Source organism: Thunnus albacares, chromosome 4 (genome assembly GCF_914725855.1).
Source record: "Thunnus albacares chromosome 4, fThuAlb1.1, whole genome shotgun sequence".
Lineage (NCBI taxonomy): Eukaryota > Metazoa > Chordata > Actinopteri > Scombriformes > Scombridae > Thunnus > Thunnus albacares.
Genome location: NC_058109.1, coordinates 18753242 through 18777838, shown reverse-complemented (window position 1 = coordinate 18777838; position 24597 = coordinate 18753242). Strand labels below are relative to the sequence as shown.

At 37.1% G+C, this 24597-nt stretch overlaps 2 protein-coding genes across 6 annotated transcripts; one reads left to right on the top strand and one right to left on the bottom strand.

The window, feature by feature from the left end:
• Nucleotides 1-1011: 1011 nt before the first annotated feature.
• On the bottom strand, nucleotides 1012-11589 carry slc2a11a (solute carrier family 2 member 11a). Its single transcript, XM_044350168.1, has 12 exons — nucleotides 11445-11589; nucleotides 10855-10953; nucleotides 9983-10143; nucleotides 8973-9097; nucleotides 8644-8773; nucleotides 8388-8536; nucleotides 7307-7494; nucleotides 6391-6501; nucleotides 5182-5283; nucleotides 4425-4500; nucleotides 3083-3210; nucleotides 1012-2013 (listed from the first exon to the last, which is right to left on the bottom strand). The coding sequence occupies exons 1-12, from the start codon at nucleotides 11466-11468 to the stop codon at nucleotides 1795-1797; spliced, it is 1512 nt and encodes a 503-aa protein (XP_044206103.1). The 5' UTR covers nucleotides 11469-11589; the 3' UTR covers nucleotides 1012-1794.
• A 4713-nt stretch (nucleotides 11590-16302) lies between these two features.
• tgfa (transforming growth factor, alpha) lies at nucleotides 16303-23503 on the top strand. 5 transcript variants are annotated; one of them, XR_006403260.1, is made up of 9 exons: nucleotides 16303-16710; nucleotides 17464-17493; nucleotides 17613-17792; nucleotides 17972-18154; nucleotides 19591-19705; nucleotides 20404-20553; nucleotides 20757-20866; nucleotides 21772-21863; nucleotides 21943-23503. XR_006403260.1 is itself a non-coding variant. In XM_044350268.1 (8 exons), exons 1-8 carry the CDS (start codon nucleotides 16671-16673, stop codon nucleotides 21810-21812), a joined length of 849 nt encoding a protein of 282 aa, XP_044206203.1. In that variant the 5' UTR covers nucleotides 16303-16670; the 3' UTR covers nucleotides 21813-23503. The 5 variants fall into 5 exon arrangements, 4 of the variants coding, with proteins under 4 accessions (XP_044206203.1, XP_044206206.1, XP_044206204.1 ...); XM_044350268.1 differs by having other exon boundaries at nucleotides 21772-23503; XM_044350271.1 differs by having other exon boundaries at nucleotides 16304-16710; nucleotides 21701-23503.
• Nucleotides 23504-24597: the final 1094 nt, after the last annotated feature.

Genomic DNA, 24597 nt, shown 5'->3' with positions numbered 1-24597 from the left:
CGTTAACAATGAATCGTCCATGCACACAAAAGTTAGACACAGAGTTCCACGAGGTTCTGTGCTTGGATATTATTATTGGATATTATTGGATAATACTATTCACCTTATATATACTCTATAAACTGTCATTGTCATGCAGAAACACCTGCTAAACACCTCAGAAACACATTATCTAATGATATGGCTGTACTTGTAGGTGTTGATGACATATGTTACCTTAAGGTGGCAGTCACTGAGCTCCTTTCTTCTCCTCCTCCTCTCTATTTGTACGCATTCATGTACCATTAATGCATGTTACTAACTTTGCTTCAGAATTTTTGTGCTTTCTCGTCTCACAGAAAAAATCCAGAGTCCGAATTGTGGGCCACAGCTGCGGGGATGGTGACGTGGGCCTGTGAGTGTCCTGCCTTGACACCTTCTCCTGATATTATTGTTACTAGTCATATCTCTATTATTATTATCGTTGTTATTGTTATTATTGTTGTTATTATGCTTCCCTGTGTGTGTCTCTCTCTCTCTCTCTCCCCTCCCCATGTGTCCCTCTTTCTCAACCCAACCGGTCAAGACAGATGGCCGCCCACCCAGAGCCCGGTTCTGCTTGAGGTTTCTTCCCAATAAATAGGAATTTTTCCTTGCTGCTGTCATCAAGTACTTGCTCATGGGGGAATTGTTGGGTCTCTCTAAATGAAAGAGTACGGTCTAGACCTGCTCTATGTGAAAAGTGCCCTGAGATAACTTGTTATGATTTGGCACTATATCAATAAAACTGAATTTAATTGAATCGAGTGTGTGGCACTGGGTGATGGTGAAAAGGAGAATTTGGCTTCACCAAACCAACTATGGGTGAATAAAATAAAATAACTTTAAAGTCTGTCTTTTTTTAAAAAAAATGTTGTTGTTTTTTTGTTTTTAGACTACCAACCAACAATTTTTCATGTGACTTTATTGCTGTATTATGTTTGAAAGGCAATATTTGATGATCTGCAAGATAAATTCAATATAAAAACAATGTTAACGCAAGAGACTTTATTTGCTCACATTTGGATCATTAAAACAAAAATAATGACTTCAGTATTAAACATAAACAATTACACATGATACATTCTTTATGTGCACATATCCACACGTACAGTTTTTCTTTAAAAAGGTGCAAATTAACTCGACTGCGTGTTTCTATCTACAGTCTCAATGATAAGGTCCACAATCCTCCACAAAAGAACAAGTACAGAACCCTGTATGTCCGATGTGCAGCTTACTCTGACCTTTGACCTCCTGAATAAGAAACTAAAGCTAGGACTACTTTGCCTGATTGGATTGATCAGGCAGCCTTTAATGACTCTGCTGGTAACAGATGACTATTCGTTATCACAAGAAAAAAACGGTAAAATGTAATAAAACTCATTGATGTTTTATTCTTCACAAAAACCTTCTTGAGTGAAACAATGATTTTTTGACAGAGACGGTTTTGGAAGGCACTAACAGTGTCTTGATGATAGAGGCACCAGATGAGAACGTTGTCCTCTGATACATAAAATACATGACCTCTTCTCCACCAGAGGATGTCTTTTCTGCTCCGGAGTTAGCTGGATGTAGTTTTAATTTTATTTTTTCTTATATCAGTGACACAGGGTAGCAAAACAAGTGCGAAGACGTCTCCAGATAAGGGAGCCATACAGTCGTAGATCCAATTTGCTTTCAGTGAGATGATATTGAACACACCTCCGTTCCTGTCAGACTGCACGTAGCTTCTTCCAGCTAAAGTAGATGAGGTCAAAGTGAATGATAAAAGTCCGTCTACAAGGCTGTGGAAAGACACACTTCACCCAGCTGGTACTGAGCTTGTGTTTGCGATGAACACTTTCTGTCCTGGCCTTTGAAGTTGAGCTTGTGGAATTCACTTGTGATGGCCGACAGAGACTTCCCCTTCGTCTCAGGCAGAAACAGGCCGACGTACAGCGCAGACACCAGACAGACCGCCGCGAAAGGCACAAAGCAGTACTCGCTCAACTCACTCTGTAAAAGAAAGGCAACAGGAAACTGTCAGACTGATATTAGACATGTCTAATTGTGTGTCTTTACCTTTGTCAGCTCCATGTATAAAGTGCATTTCTTACACTTATGTATGTATAAATGCAAAGTCTTTATATAACTGGAAATCAACTAAAACCTTCACTTCAAATTCCATACAAAGATCATCGGACAGGAGATAAAGCCACAAACATCATGACAATCAGTTTTTATCGTATATTTCCTCAGTTTGAGACTCTGAACTCTGGGAGGCGCTATAGGATCCCTTTGGCAACAAAAATGTTTTAAACAAGTCTTTTTATTCCAATATCAGTGAGCATTTATCATAAATTCAAAAAGGCGTGCAGAAAATCTTGCTCCACACTATTTGACCTTTTGTTTAAATGTTTAATCAATTGTTTTATGTATATTTATTTATGTTACCGTTTTTTATATGTCGATGGTGTTTTTCTACCATATTTGTTTTATATGTTATAATTTATATGATCTTGAGCTACTTTTATGTTTTGCTGAGCTTAAGACAATTTTAAACTAGTGGGCAACAAATTTGTACTTTATTCTAAATGATACTTTATTAAAATAATGTATTTTATAGATTGCAGTCTTAATGACTTGCTCCATGCTAAAACAGACACACACTAAACTGGTATTATGGTGGTACTATTTGATCTCAGTATTGGTCATATACTGTCAACATTTAAGCACAAAGGGGCTTTAATTCTAATGTAGCCAATTTTAGGGACAAATATGCTACAGAAAGCTTCATCTTTTGGTTTCAAAGCCAACAACCCCCTCCTGTTCACCTGCAAATCTGGCCTTTGTTCTTCCTTCTTCCAAATTTATGCAACGATCTGACAGAAGCTGAAACTATGTGCAAAGTTACAGTATTTTTAACTAAACCGTGTATGTGTTAAAACAAGTGTTAATGTGGAGGTATTAACAAGGCTGTAGGAGTACTTTAAGAAGAAAACACCTCATATAAAACTATACTTGTTAATTTTGGATAGATAGATAGATGCTGATAAGTGGATGGTGTATGGATGGATGGACTGACCACTAGAAATGGGAAGATCATTCCAATGATGAACAGGTTCAGCCACATCATGGAGCCAGCGATCATGTAGGCTGCTGGCCGAGCGGTCTGATTGAAGATCTCTGTGGGCAGAACACCCGTCACCCCAGCTGAGAAAAAGATAAAATCATTTGATTAGTCGTGGCTTCATCATCACATCCTTAGAAATATTACTTAACACCTGCTATCCGTTTGGGTGTCAGTTTGAGTGTCATCAAAGTTAATGTTTGTTCAGTTTATCACACTGATATCATAAATAGTGACATGATAGTGCGTAGTAACACATAAAAAGTAATAAACTTTCTCATTACACATTCATGAAATAATGATCTACATTTATGAAAGCCATATAACAAATTTTTATTGCTTTCAGATTTGAAGTCTTGAAGCTGCCTGCAGAAAAGCAAGCCAGAATGATTACTGATAGTATTACTCTCAATCATCTGAAACATGCACCGAAGAGTTAGAGTTTTTATGCAAATGAATGCAAACAGATGTGCAGAGAGAAAATTGTGCTTTCGGCTCATTTAGATGCTAAATGTACCCCTACATCCCAGTTTATCTTATGTGGAGTTATATTTAGCATTTAAATAGTTTACTGTTGCCCTAAAACTGTCTTGAAGATGTTAATATGAGTTAGTGAAATGTGAAAAACAGAATGACACATTTTTAATGTATTTACTGTAACGGGTCCATCCTGATGACATAAAAGGACAAAGACTGTGTTTATCATATATACTGTATTCAAGATTCAAGATTCAAGATTTAGTTTATTGTTTTTTTATTTGCATACACACAAAAAAATGCTGTTTTCCCAGCCCACAGCAGTGCAACAACAACAGAAAGGATAAAGCTCTTGCATGTCAACGAGTAACCGGCACTGTTGGGGGAGTAAATAGTATATTATTTTTTCTCTTTTTCTTTTTTTTTCTTTCTCCTTCTTTAACCTTTTTGAGATTATAACTAGACTCAGTCTGGCATTTATTTCATTTCTTGTTAATTTTGTTCAGATGATGCTTGTAACAGAGATGTAGTGTTTTTTTTTTTTTTGTGAGAGCCTTGTATGCCTGTGTGTGTGTTTTGTTGATGTTTTTATATTCATTGTTTTGGCTAGTTTGTTTAGTTCTTTTTCATCATTAATATTATTATTCATTTATTTGTTGTTTGTTTTAATTTATATGTTTGTTTGTGTGTCAGAGGATCCCCTCTAAAACGAGATGGTGCTTGTCCTCAAATTAATCATTTCAAATCAAATATTTAAACTTCATGAAAGCATCTTAAGACACTTTGTGAGTCTGTCTAACGCAAACTCCTGATAACTGACCTGGTCCCATGCCGAAGCTGAGGATGTAGGTGAAGATGCAGGCCATGCTCAGGTACGGCATCCAGGATATATAGTGCTGTTCGCATGTGTGGAAGAAAGTAAAATAATCACAGTGAGCAACTCATAGTTATGAAGGAAAAAGAAAAACAGATCAAGCATTTTGTAAACACTTTTACATTTCATAGATTCATCATTGATTTTTGATAGGTTTTTTGGTCGTTATGGCTTTTAAACTCAAGCAAAAAGAAATTGGAGCAAGAATCTGTCCTGTTGGGTTGGAATTATTTAAATAATTTTATAATCTTACTTTCACCTCCATTCTCAATCCATAATTTGTTTTCCCATGAAAGTCAAACATCAACTAATGCCTGAATGTTGATTTAGGATGCCTCCTAGTGGTGTGACCTCTGTACAGCAGCACTGCATGTACATGTGTAGTAACTGTGACACAAAACCTTCACACTTTCACCTGTTTCTGACTGTGAGTTTTTGAAACTTTTGTCCAGCAGTTTTCTGATTATTGGCCAGTGACATCAACAATAAATCTCTAATCCTAACCAGACTGTTGTATAAAAACTCACCAGTGATTACAACCAGTCCAACATACTAACATAGTAAACACGTATATATTTATGTATAAATGTACAGATATTCATCGTTTACACTTTCTAGTTCTACAAATCTGTTAACAACAAGAACACTTGTGAATATATTTAATTGGAAAACATGTGATAAGTTGGTGAAATAGGATAAATACCTCAAATGACAGAGCGATTGTGAAGACAACAGCCCAGACGGTCATGAGGATGAACCCTCCCATCAGCATGAACCTCCGACCTTTGCGCTCTATCAGCAGGTTCTGAAAATATCAAAACATGTACATCAGACTATTTCTTGTGAGGAATTATATCATATTAGAGACACTTAATCCAGAATAGCAACCACTGGATGAGTAAGGAACTGATCAGGAACTTCCTGCTAATTAATGAATAGCTAATAATTATGTAAATTATTAGCAAATATGACGATTACATTTTTATGAGAATTAAGTCATCTCTGGCTTGTGTCGTTCATAAACTCATGAACTGAACATTCCCAGTAAAAACACAGTAGGTATAGTCAGTTAATGCTTTGAGTTACTGGGGGAGACACAAAAATAGTAACTAACATGTACATAATGAGAAGTCATTGATTAGTGACTGTTTGTGTGACATTTAATACCTGATTTAGAGTCAATCACAAATCAATTTATTAGGAAAGTGTTTGGTATGCAGATTCACAGATATCAAAAAGAACTAATCACAGGTTTATTAACATAACACCTTCTTCTACAGTGACACATTATCTACCATTCAGGTCATTTTAAGATCTTAAGTCCTATTTATTATTTTCTTACTTCCTTAATTTCTTGGCAGCTACACATACATGCAAGGGAATTTATGGTAATGCTTTAATATCAGTTCTGTAATTTTCTCAGAATGTTTCTGTAAATAAATACTACTCCATTTAACCCCCCCCCCAAATATTCATTCATTATTATTTATTGTTGAAAGCTGACATTCTTCTGACATGTTGGACTGTATATTTGTATATTTGCATGTACAGCTGACTTTCTGATGTGTGCTGACTAAAAGACTCAAGGTTGTACTAACAAGTATTTGAAATAAATTAACGAGAGTATTAATCTATTATCCATTTAACCATAATTAGTACTCAATTACTTAGTTGTTTCCAGAAAACATCCAAGCAAATGATTACAAAGTGCAAGTGAATTTGTTTATGTTATTGTAAGGTGTTACCACATGTTAGTGTGAGTGAAATGTTAAACCTGCTGTATGTAAATGAGGCTGTTTTTTACACAGAAACTACACCAAGTGCAGTTAAGCTTTAAGAGGAATGCAAACAACAGTCTGTCTTTTCCAGCCGGTTACATAACAAGTCATGTGTTTAAATGACGGATACTTACACACATTATACAGGCTGTGAATTCACATGTTCCCGTGCCAATTGTGACATACTGGATTTTATCATCTGATATTCCGGCCTCTTTAAACACATATGATGCATAGAAGTAAATCTGGAGGAAAAAGAACATTGATCAGATGTGAGAGTACTGCAGAGCATCATGAGTTGTTACTTCAACTTGAGTTTGTTTATAGTGCAACATCACCTGAGGGGTCTGTGCAAACTTGAAGGTAATAAACACAAAGTATATGTTCCCATGCATGCACACAGACAGAGGTAAAAACTCTGAGTGTAATGTTTTAAGTGTGCAATACTAACTGAGGGGTTACAAGTGTTTCAACTGTTGATAAGCTGATTAAACCAGGATTTTGTACATACAGTAATCATGTTAATACCCAGCCCCCTATCTAAAACTGCCAGTCATGCGGTTAAAAGCCTTGAAACACAGAACTATTTAACTATTTAGTCAGCATGAGAAGCAGGTCTGAAAATCAGTCTGAAAAATGTTGTTAACACTCATCTATATAGAACAAAATGTGAAAACAAAATATAAATACATGACAGTATTGCACACTCTAAACATAAAGCTGTCTTTACACATCATTCACGTTGAAGTACGACGGGTGACGACGGTTCATCACCAGCATAAATTTTTAATATGACCGGCAGTAAAGAAACCCAGACACGAAACAAACCGCTGATGGATCATCTCAAATTTCTAATCAACTTTCCAACGTAGCCGGAGGAAACTGTGGCCAACATCTGATACTGTTATTGTATGTCGGTGTCAGTAACACTGATCCTCGTGGGTTATATAACAATATTTCCTATAGGGAAACCCAACCACACCTTCAGAAACACAAAACGTATTGGAAAAGAACAGAAACAGACTGTGCTTTGGCTTCAGTTCTTCTTACCGAGTCATTGCCACAAAGCTGCATGGCGCTGCTGATGACAATGACAGAAATGAGCTGCCAGCGCACAGAGCGATCAGCAAAAAGCTCCCAGGGTCGGCTGGGCCTCATGCCTTTGGTTTCAGCTTGTTCCTGCAGGATCTCATCAAGCTCACTGTTCTGGACTTCACAGCCACGCAGACGTCTGAGAGCTGACCAGGAGAAAACCACAACTTAAACACAGAGCATGTTTTGTTCTGTTTTTAGCTGGCTGTAACTTATTATTTCATATTTTTGTTTTATATATAAAAGTGTATAATATAATTTCATGTGCTGGGTTGACATCAGTGGTGCAAGAAGTACTCTGATCCTTTACTTAAGCAAAACTAGTAAGTCATGCACTCAAAATCCCACATAGCTGACGTTTAAAAACGTTATCAGCAAAAATGTACTTATATTATCAAAAGTGGAAGTACTTGCCTCTGTGACTGATATAACATTATATATTCTATTTTTAGGTTGTTAATACTGATGCATCAATGTGTATGCATAAGAGGAGTGTTTTACTCTTGTAGCAGGTCAAGGTGGACCTAGTTTTTACCCTGTTAGGTAGTTTAGTCCAGTGGTTTCAAAACTAGGGGTAATGTCCCCTCCGAAGGACCAAAAGATAAATCTGAGATCATTAATGGGAGAGAAAAGCAGAATCAAAGTTCTGCTACACATAATCTGTGTTCATGTTTATATTTTTTTTCTCCAATCTTGTGAAATATTGGATAATTTAATAACCTCTTTGGGCTTTGAGCATTATTAAACCATGTGAAGAGTTTAGTGGGGAAATATCAATCTTTGATGAAACTGCTAACAACTCAGAAATGTGACGATCGGCCACAAGCCAAAAGAAGGTTGGAAACCTTTGTTTTAATCTTTAATGATGCATTGAACTGTGTTTTATAAGCTTATGGTGTCCTTTTTTTAAATTTAAAATCTTACTCTGAAGAGTAACTATTAACAGATATATGTTGTGGACTATATGTATAAAGTAGCAGAAAATGGAAGTTCTTAAGTAAACTATCTTAAAATCGTACTTATTACAATTCATACCCACCGTTTACACAAGCCTCTTTGTCCCCCTTGTCGATGAGCAAGTATCTGGGGCTTTCTGGGAACCATGGCAGGGTAAGGAGCTGAATGAGTCCAGGAATGGCATTACTGGCAAGAAGGTACTGCCAACATGGCTCACTGCCCAAAATCTCTCTATAAATAAATAATCCAGTGTTAAAGTGGATATCTTTGAACTCTATGGCGCACATTTTTATTCTTTTTGTGCTCCTACTTCGATAGAAACATGTCAGTGTTCATACCTGAGTCCAACCACCTGTCCTAACACAACTCCAAATGCTGTGAAAACAGCTGATGACAAAGAGATAGCCCCTCTTAAGTGCTTTGGTGCACTTTCTCCAAAATACATGGGTTGCACATTCATGCTGATCCCTGCAAAACACACAAATGTCTTTCTGTGACATTACTGAAGCTTCTGTTGAATTATCTTTTTACTTGTATCTTTCAACTGTTTTTTTTATTACCACTTAAATGTCTCATTTTAGTTTAGAATATATTATTTGATGAAGATCTGAAAGTATTACAGGTATTCGAAGGCAAACATATATATTTACCGACATGACTAACATACCTGCATTTATTCCAACTAGGACACGTGAGATAATGATCATCTCAAAAGACCTCGCGGCTCTACTTGTCAGAGCCAAGAGTGAGCCGCTCATGAGGAAAATATTGCTCAACAGCAGGCATTTCTTCCTTTGGAGAGGAAAAGAAGACAAAACTAACTGATTGCAAACAGCTTTCGGTGGTCAGCGAGAGTTAAAAATACAGACTCATGGACCTCGTGATTGGCTGCCTCGCAGGAATATCATGTGGGTAAATCTGTCTCATGAAAATCATCAATATAGAATATGGCTGGTGATATTCTATACTTTTTATTGTCAAGAAATCCCATGAAAAGACCAAAACAAACAATTAATTAATTCTAACAAGCATTTGATTGTGTAGCCAAAGTCAGATATAGTTTATTCCTCTCTGTTATAGACCAAAAACTATTTAAAAAACATCAATGAGTCAAACTGTTGCGCTGGATGATGTGTTTCTTCATTAAGATGACACTGTATTTTAGTTTTCATTAATCCCACATACACAGTACTGTTGCAGTAAATACTAGCACACCAAATGCATATTGATCCGCAACAGTCCCCATGATATCCACCTGTTTGAGTAACATTTGCTAAAAACTACAGTGCCCATCTGTTTCACGACATTATTTAATGTTTTTAAAAAATGAAACTTTGTGTTCGTGACCCATTTTTACAGATTTACAATCTCATTTGGAAGCAGCGGACTTGTAGCGGAGTGCCACAACAGACCGAGATAGTCGTGAAGTATCGAGCGACAGACTTTGTTATTTTTATGGGATTTGTTGACACTAAGCATGACTAATGTTTAAGTGATCATAGGGTTATACGTAAACACGTGACAGAGGGAAGTAAATGAACAATCTCTTTATTTATTCACATGTGCACATCAACGGGTTGATCATTCACTCTCTACACGTTGCGATGAAAACGTTCACCACATTACTTTCCAACCTTCTGCGTTCATATGTTCACATACAGCAGCATCTTATATTACCTCCCGAAGCGAATGGTCATCGGTCCTGCAATAATAGCCCCCGCGAAGCCCCCCAACGAGAAGATGGAGACAATGATTGTCCAGACCAGAGTCACCTGGTAGTCCTCCAGCTGGATGTCCCAGCGCTCCATGATTGTCTCATTGATAAAGGTTTGAATGAACTGCAAGATAAGAAAAGACACTCAACCGTTACAACACAAATATCTCACTGAGTTAACTAAACAGACACATGCAAACACAGCTGTCGTTAAACATGACAATCATTATCTCTGCCGAGGAGTGCATTCCTTTTTTTGTTTGTTTGTCTTTTTGTTCACTTTGGTGGTGATCCACATTGTGATTTCTGCCACTAGACGATTTTTATTTATTGATTTATTCCATTAAAAGCATGAAGTTTAACTCTATATCTTACAGGGTCAACTAACCAAAAGATCCTGCATTAGTTTCTTTAGCACAATTAAACTGGACGTGTTACAATCAGAATGACTAATCACAGACACAAGTGGCCTAATTCTTGTTCGTGCCAATTTACACTGTGACCCAAATGTGAAATAAAGCTTGTATAGGCAACACACACACACACACTTACAGATAGGTTTTGTGTGTATTATCTTGCCACAATTCCTGTCTTAATGTATATCCACACTGGTAACTCACACCTGAGCCTTCTCATGGCTTTAAATAAATAAACAGACAACATAAACAGTATCGTAAACAGTACAGTACCAGTCAAAACTGTGGACACACCTTCCTCGTCAAACGAATGGGAAGGTGTGTCTAAACTTTTGACTGGTACCTATACATGTTTGAATAGTCAATACTCAGTAACACTGGAACATCTGATGCTGCAGACAGTTGAATGAGAAACTTACAGTCGTGGGGGAATTCATTATGGCGAGGTTGAAGCCATACTGAAGAGTTCCTCCAATGGCTGCAGAGGCAACCATAAGCACCAATGTCAGAGAGCTGCTCTGTTAATACAGATAGACAGACACAGACGTAGTTATGTATATTTTATTATATTATACATATTAACATCTTTTGTCTAGTATAAATTTACTTTTTTAACTTGCTGAATCACTAGAAATCTCCTTTTAAAATGAGTTTAGACGTTTGTTTGTTTGTTTACTCACTGAAAACCTGTAATACATTTAAGAAGTTGAACAACATGCAAGCCAAGAGAAAATAACAGAGTTACACTGGCAATATGTCAATATTACACATTTTTCTTCAAAGTCCAGTCTGCACATTCCGTTGTTTTGTTTTCATTTCATAGTTGTTTTATTGTTACTTGTCTTAACCTACAAATGAAAGCTCATGTTTACAGTAAAAAAACACATTAAAACCAACCAAACACACCGAGGTTTTCTGAAAGCATATTTTGCTTAAAGCTACAACAAGCAAACAAGGGAATTAAATTCTAAAGTAGCTTATTGAAAAGTTAAAATTTGCCAGTTTTTACCTTTTGTGCACCAGCGTGCGACATTGTTAATCAAAGGTGGTCTCCAGTTATTAAGCTAAAACGTGTCTGGGAGAAGTCCAACAGTAAACGACACAGGTCAGCCCACCTCTCAAATAGCGCTCTTGCCAGCACGAGCCCGAGCACGCGCCTGGCCTGTCGCGTGCGTGCGACGGCGTCAGGCCTCTTCTGATTGGCTGCGATTGTGCAATCAGCTGGTTGACGCACAAGTGGTCAAATACCGATCTGATGTCTTACCAGGTCTCTTCAAAAGCTACACCAATAATTTACTCAGTCAGCGTCGAATGTGAAGAGAATTAATGTCACATATTGTTTTCAGTGAGTAATTAAGAACAACAACATGCGTAGGAAGGTTTAATGAACCTCAGAGGACTCATATTCAGGTCACAAGGAGGTGGATGCTGCTGACACATGAGGTTTCACCTCATAAATGAATAAATGGTGAATGTATGAAATGACAGCTCTCCATATCATAAACATAAATAATAATACATAATAAACAGCACCTTTCATGCAGAGATGTAGTCCAGTGTAGTCCAGATTAAAACAACATTAATCAGCAGTGAATAAAATGATTGACAACAATAACCTTAAACATTAAGAACAAGAACAACAACAAATAATGATAATAATAATAATGATAGGAATAAACAAAGAGCAAAGAATAAAAATATTAATTCTGAAGAAGTATCCCAAATTGAAAGCCAAATTTTAAAAAACAAGATTAAAAGAAGGTCTTGAATTTCCTTTTAAAAACACAAAGTCAGTTTGCTGTTCTAAGATCAGGAGGGAGGAGACATTACGAGGCATTATGAACAGAAAGCAGCTTCACCTGATTTCTTCTGGGAAATTTCAACTTTTAAGAGAAATGAAGTTAAAGATCTGAGAGTTCTGGTTAAAACATAAGAGGAGAGGTTATAAGAACAACACCTGCAAATCACCTGAACACTGTACTCTCCCTATGAAAGTGTATATTTTTTATAAGAAATAACAATGAAGTGTATAGTTTAACCACCTTCATCTCCAAGTATGTTCAAATCAATATACATATGCCTAGATTCAATCAATTCAACTATCTGAAAACATAAATACATGAAAAATAAGTTACCATGACTCGACCTCTGCACACTGGGTTTTAGAGAATTTTCACTAAACTGCCATTATGATATCATCTTATTCATTGTATTTGTTGATTTATGATAATTTTCTGAAATTATATTTGTAATATAATCTACATGCTGTTATTATTATTCTGCCTCATGAAAACAGGCCTACGTGTCCTTTGTAAAGTAATGGTTCGTGTCCAGCAGATGGGGCTGGTTTGAAACGTTGCAGGCTGCTGTTCTTTGTTTGCTGCTCATAATGTGCATCTCAAAACCTGCAAGGAAAAGGCATTTTCTCTTTAGTTCTGTTCCCAGTGTGTGATGTGGCCTGCAGATAAAAACAAGCTGCTCAGTTTCATTATAAAAGTTATAGGTAATAAGAAGGCAGTTTGATGGTAAAATGAAAATTAAGGGGATAATTCAGCAGCTTTAATTGCACTTTGAATGAAGGATGATTGGTGTATAACTGCATTCATATCCTCGCTGATTATTTCCTTGTTACAAGTTTGCTTATTATTGCATCAGATAATTGTCAGCTGAGAGTTTAGAAGTAGTAAAGATGATGTTTTGACTGAATTCAAACCAGATCTCCTCCTTCTCCTATAAGACTACACATAAAAGAAGAAAAGGAGACACATTTATTGACTACAAGAATGAAAATCATTTTGACCAGTTGGATTTTTTTCTTTTTTTTTCCTCTTTTATCAAAAGCCAGAGAAGAAACACAGTGTGATTCCTCCAATATGATCAACAAATCACATATGATCCACATTTCACTGCGGCTCGTTTCTTTCCAGGAAAAGTTTGGCTGCAGAGAATCAACAAATACATCAGAAAGTGTCCTCTGGAATCTATATATTCACACCACATTTCATGAGAATCTGACCAGCAGTTGTCGAGCCATCTTGCTCTGGACCAAACTTTCGGACAGATGAATGAACAGATGGACCAGCGAAGCTATTCTTAGAGGCCAGTGCTCTAGATGGGGACAAAAAAACAACAAAGAAAAATGTGTAAATATATTAACTTTTGTAGGAGATTCAGTCAAATCAAGTCGATTTTCTTTGCACAGCTCAAAATCACAAATTTGTATGTGGTTTATTGTCAGTTGCTGAAATAATGACCACAATTAATTGTTCTAAAACTACAGTTTAACTATTTGTACTTAAAATAATGTTATTGTTCCATCCCAATGTAATATGTGGAAAAATAAATTGTGTTACTATATTTGTGGCGTATCAATTATTGCCACCAATCGGTCACATATCCCTTTAAGTATTATTATTAGTTATTAAATGTGAGTGTTATCCTAATTTTAGTATGATTTCCACATGTCATGTCTGAGAATAAGAAAAGTAGATAATATACTTTCATTATATTTTGTATTTTTTCTTGAAAAAAAATACAGTATAGGTATTTATTGCAACAAATATATTTCAAGTGTATTTCAGTATGTAGATTCTGTATGTAAACAAGTGAAATATGTTTCTGATGGTTTTCTTCACTTACATGTCACATTAAAGACACTCTGATTTCATTATGTGGCTCATTATTTCCCCCCCCAAACCAAAATGTCAAATGAAAAGGCAGAAAAGCAGCGTTTCATTGTTTCTCTGTGACCAGCATGACTGACAGGTCTTGTTGGGTCTCATCAGATGACTGAGTGAAACCAGTGGAGGTCAGCAAAAACAAGATCTTTCCATCTGTACTTAAGTAGCTTGTTATATGAGAAATCAAACTACGACAAAGCCGTTAGTTCAAGATACGATAGAGATCAGGTTCTAATCAGCTGACAGTACAAGTTATTAGACCAACAGTAATTTTGGATTATTTTTTAATATCAGCTGAACTCCTGGTTTTAAGAAGAATATCATCCAACATTACTTTGCACTGACAACCGAAACTGTGAAACTTTTCAGGCAGAAAAAGTTTAACCTTTTAAAATCCACCGGGTCACCAGCAACCCGCTTAAGCCAGTTGTAAGCAGTAGCATTACGCTGTAATGAGTAAAAGCAATTGGCACAATTTGGCCAATGGGAGATGATTGGAGAAGTTTGTGGACACCAGTGACACCACAAACTAAAAACTCCCTAGCTCCCATAAGGTTAGGCCTTAAGGTCTGGAATTTTATACAGGTTGACAAGATGCAGAAGGTTTATGTTGTTCTGCATAGTTCTGGCATAAAGCATGTCCTAATTATTGTTATTCAAATATGACTCATGATAGACGAGCCTTATTTGAACTGATGTAATTTTGTTTGTGTTTTAACCACATGCTAAACAAACACATTTCCAGAAACTAGAAGATGTCACTTGTCAAATGAAGCCTAATACATGCACTGTGGCCTTACAATTCTTCTGTTATAAACTTTTCCATTTGGGTGTGCCAAATAGGCGGAAATTCTATAAAAAGGGTGGATGTTAAGGGGTTAATTACTTGCAGATGGAGCAGAGAGATGATGGATGATGAATATGTGAATGAACAGAAAGTGTGTGAAAAAGTGTATAGTCAAATACTTAATCCTAACACTTACAAGGGTTTTTTTTATGCCACTAGGAGGCAGAAGAAGTCCAAAACAAGCTGACAGACACACAGCCCCGACATATTACAACCTTTTAAAACTGATGTGTCAGCAAACTGTTGCCCATTTAGGAGCAACATTAGTGTTCGTCTGGAGATGTCCAATATTCACTCCACGCCAACTCAGCCGCTAAATATTTGACTCACTAGCTGGTCATTACTTTCACTGGTGTTTGGCGCCGGGCAGTCGGGGGACTGATCCACGCTATAAATGTGTCATATAAAACCAAAACAATTGGCTAGAAGATGCTAAAAGGTCTGAAGCTGCAAAGGTGGTGATTATTCTGTGTATGTTTGACATTACTGGAAACTTTTATATTACATGAAGTCGACCTTTGTTGTCCTGTGATTTATTGACTTTAACAGTGTTGCTCTTCAATAATACATTGATGCATAGATTAATACTTACATCTGATATATTATTCTTATTATGACTATATTAATTTTAGTGAAACTTATCAAAGTGAAACAAGATTACTTAATTACTTGATAAATGTTATGTACAATTTTATTTCAAGTTAAATTACATGTAGACTTTTACACTATATAAACTGATTTGATTTAAAATCACTCAGTGTATTGTAGCATATTCTGCAAATGGCTGAAAAAGACAAATGTTATGAGTGAGGACATCTCATACATCTCTCACTTAAAATAAGGGCTGCAACTAACAATTATTTTCAGTATCATCAGTAATCTGTCAGTTATTTTCTCGATTGATTGATTGATTGGCCGGTTGTTCTATAAAATGTCAAAAAATGGTGAAAAATTTGATCACTATTTCCTAAAAGCCAAGGTGACGTCCACACATGTCTTGTTTTGTCCTGATCAACAGTTGACAACTCAAAGATATTCAGATCACAAAAGACTAAAGAAACAAGTAAATATTCACATTTAAGAAGCTGGAATCAGAGATTCTTTGTATTTTTTTCTCTTAAAAAATGGATGAAAATGCGCAACAAATAGCTTTTTTTAAAATAGTTGGTGATTAAGATAAACAAATTGATTAATCGACTAATCATCGAAACTCTACTGAAAATACAATTAGATTAAATACCATTTTTGGCTAAAGTGCATCTCATAAACACCATGAAAACAAAACAAGTGTGATATTGAGGTCACAATGAGGTGATGACACCCCCTCCACCCCCTCCCTCTCTGTCTCTAATTGGTCAGCCTCTGACAGGATTACACGAGTTTCCTCAATTGAACACAGTGAAGTTTAAACGCTGAGAGACTCTGCAGACTGAAGACTGAGAAAAAAGGAAGGAAACTCGACCACAGCTACTATTTCTTCACTTCATCTGAACCGACAACTGTGACTGTCAGTCGATCAGATTTGTGTGTTGGACACCGGTCGACAGGTCTGCTGTGTGAACACCGGATTAAATGTTGTCTGTGTTGATGGTCGCTGCTCCTCGTCCTGGAGCCTGCAACACTTATGTGGTTTCTTAACACAAGCCCGCATTTCATCGAAGCTGCCCATCAAGTTACCAGACTATAGTTTAGACCACAAGTCGTCACGATGACTCGGATTTTCTGGGATACAATTTTCCTCATCAGCGGTGAGTAGTTCATTTTGCAGGAAGACTTTTTTCTGTAGAGGATAATGATGCTTTTTATTGATTGATTCTGCGTTAAACATTTAGATAAATGTAAAAATCAATGATTTAAGATATCAGAGTTGAATGTGTGGTTGTGTGGTTCTCATATTGACTCCACTGATTGGTATTAATACACTAAATCACTGCATCCTAGTCGAGACTTGCAATCAAACAAGTGTATATTTGTGGTACTTAAATATTGATTTTATAGTTTGTATTGACCTTTTTGTGCTTTATTTTATTTTGTTTGTCCTCTATGATGCCACTAACAGTGTGACTTTGGTTTGTTATTTTTATAGACTATATTTAATATAAAGTAACCTTGTCATTTTATGGAATTATATGTTTTTAAATTTCTTATAAAGGATATTTTTTATTGTCTTCTTGTTTTTGCAACATGGTTTCAGTCTGTTGGTGTGATTGAGTGTCTTCACAGGACCTGGTGTATTTATAGTGCTTTGGTTCTCATCCTTTTAGTGGATGCTTGACCCTGTTACTATTGTTGGGTACCAGTTACTCAATGAAGCATCGATATCACTTTGAAGACCCAGGTCACGTGATCATATAGCTTGAGCATGGGCAGATTTGCTGGGACTAACCCTCAGGTTGTTCATCATACAGTAGAATATGTGACACCTGGTTTTTTTCTTTGGGGAGGAGGGGGGAAGAAAAAAAATCACAATACAGTAATACACTTTTTTTATATTCCTATAGGTACTTTTAGTATGTCTGTGGTACTCAATGGTGAGTTTACAGTGTTATTAAATTCCTGCAGGGATTTGTTGTTATTTCTATATATATATATTCCCCATATTGGTGCAGGTTATTGTATGTTAACATCTATTTATTTTTCCTCTCTGCAGGTTCCCTCTTTACATTTGGAGCAGGGCAGAGCCATTCAACAATTATTGATGCCAGTATTTCTATTGATACGAACTCCACTGCTGCTCCGAACACCTCAACAAGCAGCTCTGCAGCAGCCAGCAGCAGAAGCAGCACCGCCACAACTATCGCAACTACTACTAATGTTCCTCCGGTTAAAAGTAAGCCTCAGTATAGTCATGAGATGTGAAGATGCAAGAGGAGGTTCAGGCTCATTTCAAGAAAAAAATATGCCATCCTCATTGCAGCTATTGCTTGAGTTCTTTGTTTGATATTCAATTCCTGTAGGTATTTATTGCTGTTTCTATCATTTCAAATTTGTTTGTTTTCCTCTCCGCAGATTCCGTCTTTTCATTTGGAGGAGGGCAGAGCAATTCAACAATCATAAACACCAGCATTTCCATCGACACAAACTCCACCGCTACCCCGAACACGTCCACAAGCAGCTCTGCAGCAACCGGCAGCAGAAGCAGCTCAACAACAACTATTTCAACCACCACTTCTAACATCCCACCAGTTAAAAGTAAGTCTGATGTCATGATGCAAATTCAAGCTCTTTGTTAAGCCATCTCCAGGAAAAAAAAAACAAACTCTATATATCAAATGAAATGAGCCAAGCAGCTCTTGGTCCACTCTCACTGCAGTGTCTCTTTCACAGCAGGAGTTCTCAACAAGCTTCTCACAGAGCTGCAGTGCATCAGCATATGCAGACAGTGTGGCGCTTGCTGATAATTGATCCTCTTAGCGTGAGTGAGGGCAGCAATTGTGGTAAATTTAAAGATTATCAGCAGTAGATGTGAGCAGCGTTTTCTCAAAAGCTGCACCTACAGTACAGTATTGAATTATTATCTGAAAAGCACCTTACTTGCCCTAAAGGCCGGCCTCTGTCTCAATGATCCTCTCATTTGACTGCCAAAATCACATGGAAACAGAGAGGGGTTGGTAGGCAGATGCCTCAGGGACAACGGAGGGCTTTCACAGAGTCTGAAAGAAGGAGACAATACATGTAGGCTGCAATCCAAAAGCCCATTTACCGTTGGAATGGAGCGTGTGACGGAGGCTGTAATGCAGCTATCTGTCTGGATGTTCATCCTCCTTCCCACCCTGAATACCACACTGTGGCGTCTGTTTCGGCTGCATGTGGAACACTGACTTCTGTCTGAGTCAGTTATGTAGGAATCTGTCTGACTGTACAGTTCACATGTGTCTGGGTGTTTTTTTTTTTTGTCCTATTATCTGTGTGAAAACTGAGATACTTGCTTGAGGAAAAAAAAGCATGCTGCAATAACAGCTTTAATTTCTGCAAAAGAACCTGCAGGGATGTGCTTTCTCCTCAGTCCTTATGCAGGTTGATTGACAGAAGTTTTTGTTTGCAGTGTCTCAGTGTGTTTTCTTTGACTTTTCTTCTCTCTAATTGTCCCTCCCAGGTACAGTGATGAATATAAGCCACTATAACCCCACACGCAACTGGTAACAAAAGGCTTCAGTCTGCCATTGGTGGCGTGGGTGTCAGCTTTAGGGTTTAGTACATGTTGTTTCAGGTCTCTGCAGGCTTAGGCTATTTTTAGATTTATGATATTCACGTGTCAGTCCGTATTCTCACTAAGTGCACTTTGATTATATATGGTTTTCTAATTTTTTGGTATAATTTTTGCATCAAAGGGCTTTCTTAACGTGGGACTCCTGATCTTATGTTGGCAGCTAAATTAACAACTGTACCATAATTTCGCGGAACCCTTTCAAATATTAGTAGATGCTTCCTAATTTGCTGCTCTCAAAAAAAAGAAATGGTCACTGAACTAAAATGATTTATTTTGTGTTGGTTTAAAGGAAGAATTTTAATGTCTCGTGGTCGGAGAAAAAGCGGAAACTTTGTGCTGAACTTTCAGAAACCGACGTCTCACTGAAAATACCTACAGTGTCTGTTTTTTTTTTTTTTTTTTTTTTTTAACTTCACAGAGTTTGTGGCGGCGGCTGTTCGGTCTCATTTCGATGACTGTCCAGACTCCCACCGCCATTTCTGCTTCCATGGCACATGTCGCTTCCTAATATTGGAGGAGACACCTGCATGTGTGTAAGTTGATAGTGTCTACATATTTTTGGCCTTTGTTTAAGACTGGGCTTTGCGGTCTGGCTGGTAAACTGTTTAAAAGTCTGGAATATACATTATGTTGTAGCAAAATGTCTTTTTTTGGATAACTATTGCAGGAAGGATGTAATTGTGGTGACTAGTCTGTTTCGAGAAAAGCTGCAGATGTTAGGAGGGAACTTCCAGTGATTCAAGAGTGAATCAGCTGTGAGAAACTGAAAAAATCACAAATAAGTCATTTTCAGTTCACTTTTATTTCTCGGGCACATATTATTATTATTATTATTATTATTATTATTATTATTATTATTATTATTATTACTATTATTATTATTATTATTATTAAAGATGTTCAGTTCAAGACACTCGGTATCTTCAATATCTCTTGTTGTGCATGTCCCTGAGTGAAATTGTTGCCTGCTGTTTTTCACTGGATTGTATATCTGAGGGTTTGTTTCATTTTTATTAAATCTATAGCAAAGTGCCCTCTTGAATTGCAGCAGTTATAGCATTTCTCAAGTACATGACATCAACATACAGTAAGACAACTAGGAGTGTTGGGACTTCACCTGCCAGCCAACAATACAGTGATTTTAGCAACTTATAAAATTCATAAACCGCTGTTCATGCTTACATTACAATCCTTTGCACACACTTAATTAGATTTTCTCTTCATGTTGCAGATGTCATCAAGGCTTCGTTGGGATGAGGTGTGAACATGCAGACCTGCTTGCTGTGGTAGCAACCAATCACAGACAACAGACCGTTGCCACAGTGCTGGTGTTGTGTGTGATTGGGTGTGTCCTTATCATGGTGTTCTGTACACTTTTACAGTAAGTCACATGCATTATATATCTTGTATTTGATTGTTTTTTTTCTCCAAAACTAACAAAATAATAAAGTGGCCTTTGTTGGTACATCACTGGTAAACTGCACAGTGTTTAGGAGAACAAACATGTAGAAATATCTCAGAAGTTGATGCCAGAATGATGTTTTGAACTTTTAAGTAGTTTTGAATTCGTCCTTTGTCCTGCAGTTGCTGGTGGAGGCAGGACTGTCGCAGGCGGAGCTACGCACATCACTACGTTCCAGAGAAATCCAGCAACATGCTGAAGCACGGAGCGTCCTGCTGTCCTTCTGAGAGTGGTACTTTTTTTTTGTTTTTTTTGTATCAGAAAGTCATATTTCCATTTACATATCAGCTGTGGGGGATGTAATAACTGCACTGAAGGATTGTTTGAGTGTGGATGTCCAGTAAAGAGCACTTCACTCATAAACCAGTGAAGATTCAGCAGAACTACATTAGCAGATTAAACATGTGATTAAAAATAGATGACATCTTGATGTCCCTGTTCATATTTTATTTGAATGTCAGAGGTTCTGGATAAAAAAGTGTGTTATAGACATAAAAAGTGTAAGGCTGAAATATTTTATATTTTTCTTATTGTGAACAATTCCCATTTAAACTAAACAAAACAAAACCTCTCTGCCCCGTCTGTGGCACTTAGCCTCGAAGCCATTTGTTCCTACTGAAGATATATATCTTTAAAAACAAGTATAAACAGTCTGCCTAAAACAGTGGGGCTCTGTAGTGTTTTTGGCAAATGTTACTCAAGCAGGAATAAAAAGTGCATTTGTTGGAGAATCTTTTCAGATGCAGATTATGACACATGTGGTGCTTAGTATTTATGGCAGCTGGATGGTGTTTGTGGGATCAACTCACAATAAACTACAGTGCCCATGTTCATTGTAATGAAGGAACATGTCACCAAGTGCAACTGTGAAGCTCATTAATGTGTTTTTAATCATTTTTGGACAACAAAGGAGCTCAGAGGCACAGAGGAATAAGATATATCAAGCTTTGGCTACACATGCAATCAGTCTTTTCATGGGATTCGTCAGCAATAATAGAAATACAGTAGATTGCAAGCTTTGTTCTTGAACAGAAAACATACTTGTTTATTATTTCCCTTTCAGTAGTCTGAGAAGACATCTTACTGGAACATGAGCATCATGGTGTGTTTAGATTTCCTCATCTGTCCGGCCCACAGACCCTCAGGATTGCATCCAAAGTGGTATTCACATGTTCTGATCAAGCAGACCTGGCCAGAGGCGAAGAGGCATTACCGTCAATGTGGCTAAGGTAGGCCTGCTTGATGTGGGATGTTAAATGTTCCGTGACATTTTTTTTTCCTCCACTGACTGGGACTTTTGAACTGCAGCAACATAGGAACGTGTTTACTGCACTTTTTGATTCTGCGGGAATACCTGCTACAAGTGTTTGAAGCTCCTGGGATGAAGCTGCTGCCAAATCCTTCACGGGAAGAGCTCTGTATGTCCCGATTTCACTGTTTACGGCTGGCCTGGAGGACAAGATAAATGATCTGCAAGGCCATTAATCATCCTGTGTGGATGTTGAACAGGAGAGGTGTTTACTTTGGGCTGCGGGAGAATCATAATTCATTTGCTTAAAAGTCAGAGGACCCCGATTCCTATTTTCTTTGTCTTTTAAGAACTTTGCACGGCTTTCAGAACTCTTCAAGCACAGAGGACATTTCTAAGAAATGATGGTGGGAGAAAACTGATGCTTTAAAAGAAGTTTTAGTGTCTGTTTTTTTTAAGAATGATCTCACTTCACCTGACAGAATTAGGAATTGCTGACTGGACTGACTACTAATGGATTAAGAACCCTGGATATATCTGGACTTTCATTAATTAGACGCAAAGGTTGCAGCTGAAAATACACAAATATTCCAACATGGTTTTGATTTAAAAAAAAAAAAAAAAAAAAAAAAAAAAAAAAAAAGTCATCTAGATGTTATTTTGGATGATTGGGTGACTCCAGTATTTCTACTGAAGCTAAAATATTTGTCAGTTTTATTATTTATTCCTGAGCTGTACTTGAATATGTTCATGCATCAGAGGTTTTTCAATTTATGAGCAATAACTGCACCAACACACGCACATCCTGGGCCTCCACATTATTCTGTGGTACCTTTTTGTAATAATGCACTTTTCTGCAAGCTTGCTCACTGTTCATAAACTCTGCACTCACTGTAGCGTCTACGTACGAGAGATGCCAAATACACTTGTTTCTAAATTTGCCTGACTTAACACTGAAGGGAAGAGGTTCTTGGTTTGTACACATCACCTAAGCATGCATGCACTTAAAATCACAGCTAGTGTTTTTTTATTTTTTATTTTTTAAAGAGACGCAGTTTAAATAGCTGCACAATGTACTTTTATTTCAAGAGTGTTGTGTTATAGCATTGCTTTGAATTTGAATACTTTTTAAAGAGAAAAGAAAAGCCTCTGCAGGTAAGTTTAAAACAAAATATAAAAATTTTTCTTACAAAACTATAATGGTGAAGGAATAGAAACTAATAATTATAAAACTGACTTGGGTAAAAGGCGTGTGCGCTAAAAGGACAAACAATTGTTCAGGATGTGGCAGCTTCTACCATGAAATGATGTGTGATGGTATTTACATGCCAAAAGATTCTGAGGGCGATGATACACTTGTCTTTGTTTACAGCATCTGATGATATTTGCATTGCAGGATATGTGTTAATGTCTGTTATTGCAGCATTGTTGTGTAAATATCAAAAACGCACAGAAATATTGTGTGTGTGTGTGTGTATATATACAGTGTCATTACAATAATAAGGGGATCCTACTGATGATTAACCCTTTGTCACATTTATTTTGTCACAATTGGAAGGCCTCTTGTTATCTTTATTTGTTTTCCAATGAAGAATAAATATGCAAGTGTGTGTGTGTGTGTATGTGTGTGTGCATATTTCTTCAGTTATGTGCTTATTTATGGCTCCATCTCCCGAGTCTGTTCTTTGAATCATCGCGTGACCTTCTTTTCACTTGTGAAGCTCTTTCCTTTTTTTCTCTCTCTTTCTTCAAATACCCCGATTTTCTGATGCTCTGCTCCTCTATTTTTCTCTTCCGCTTAATATTTCAAGAAGCAGAAATGCCAACATGAAACCCTGAACCCCAGGCACTATTGAACAAAGAGCCGAACTCTTGAGTGCTTTTATGGCTGAAGGAAACATTTCAGCCCTCTTCTATAGTGCCATTCAGTTCATTTATTTATCTTTTCCCTTTTAAAGTCACAGAATCTATATGCATTCACGTTAAAACATTTGTTAACCAGACAAAAACGAGCCACATACATCAGTTTTCTTTTAATTTCCATTGTATGTTGTTGGGTCGACATCTTCCCATCCACAACAAGCTGCATCTCCCTTTCGCTCTCTGCATGAGGAGCTTTGTTTTGTTTTACAATCCCATTATGTCTGCAATTGGATTTCTGTGGAGCCCTTTAGAGCCGTCTGGCTGAGCTACTAAACCAGCTTTGAATTAAGCAGCTCTTGTGGGTGCTTCGCTAAAGATACACAATACCCTTTAACATACAAAGTGGCAGGGGAAACAAGTTACACGCAGGGAAAACAGGGAAAAGAAAACATGAAGGCTTGATTTTTAAAAAAAAAAAAGAAAAAAAAAAAGAGAGTTTTGATTCACATTTCGAAGCTCGAAGTTGAAGGCTGTTTTGTGAACATCAGGAAATTCTCTTGAACTCTTTAAATCTGATTTGGACACATGTCAATCCTTATTCTCCATAAGAGGCTGGAGCTCTGCTTTGAATTGCAATGCCATTCTGGTCTTTTTCCTTGGCTTCCTCTTTGGGCCCTTTTGATCCTCAGCCCAACATTCCCGGTATCTGCCTCCGACCAGATGGTTTGAAATAAGAGTATTTACACAGGTATTAGGGTTAAGCAACCCGGCATTGTTCTTGTCACTGCTAAGCTCTGAAACAATCATTACTAATGATGAAAGGTTTGTATCTTAAGTTAAAGGGTCAGTTC

Bases quoted from the DNA above. Each gene is read 5' to 3' on its own strand.
- tgfa (XM_044350268.1), top strand. From the start codon at position 16,671: ATGACTCGGATTTTCTGGGATACAATTTTCCTCATCAGCG. The intron at 16,711-17,463 runs GTGAGTAGTTCA...ATATTCCTATAG, and splicing joins TACAATTTTCCTCATCAGCG to GTACTTTTAGTATGTCTGTG. The intron at 20,867-21,771 runs GTACTTTTTTTT...TCCGGCCCACAG, and splicing joins CTGCTGTCCTTCTGAGAGTG to ACCCTCAGGATTGCATCCAA.
- slc2a11a (XM_044350168.1), bottom strand. From the start codon at position 11,468: ATGTCGCACGCTGGTGCACAAAAG. The intron at 10,954-11,444 runs GTAAAAACTGGC...CTGTATTAACAG, and splicing joins CGCACGCTGGTGCACAAAAG to AGCAGCTCTCTGACATTGGT. The intron at 8,537-8,643 runs GTATGAACACTG...ATTTATTTATAG, and splicing joins GGACAGGTGGTTGGACTCAG to AGAGATTTTGGGCAGTGAGC.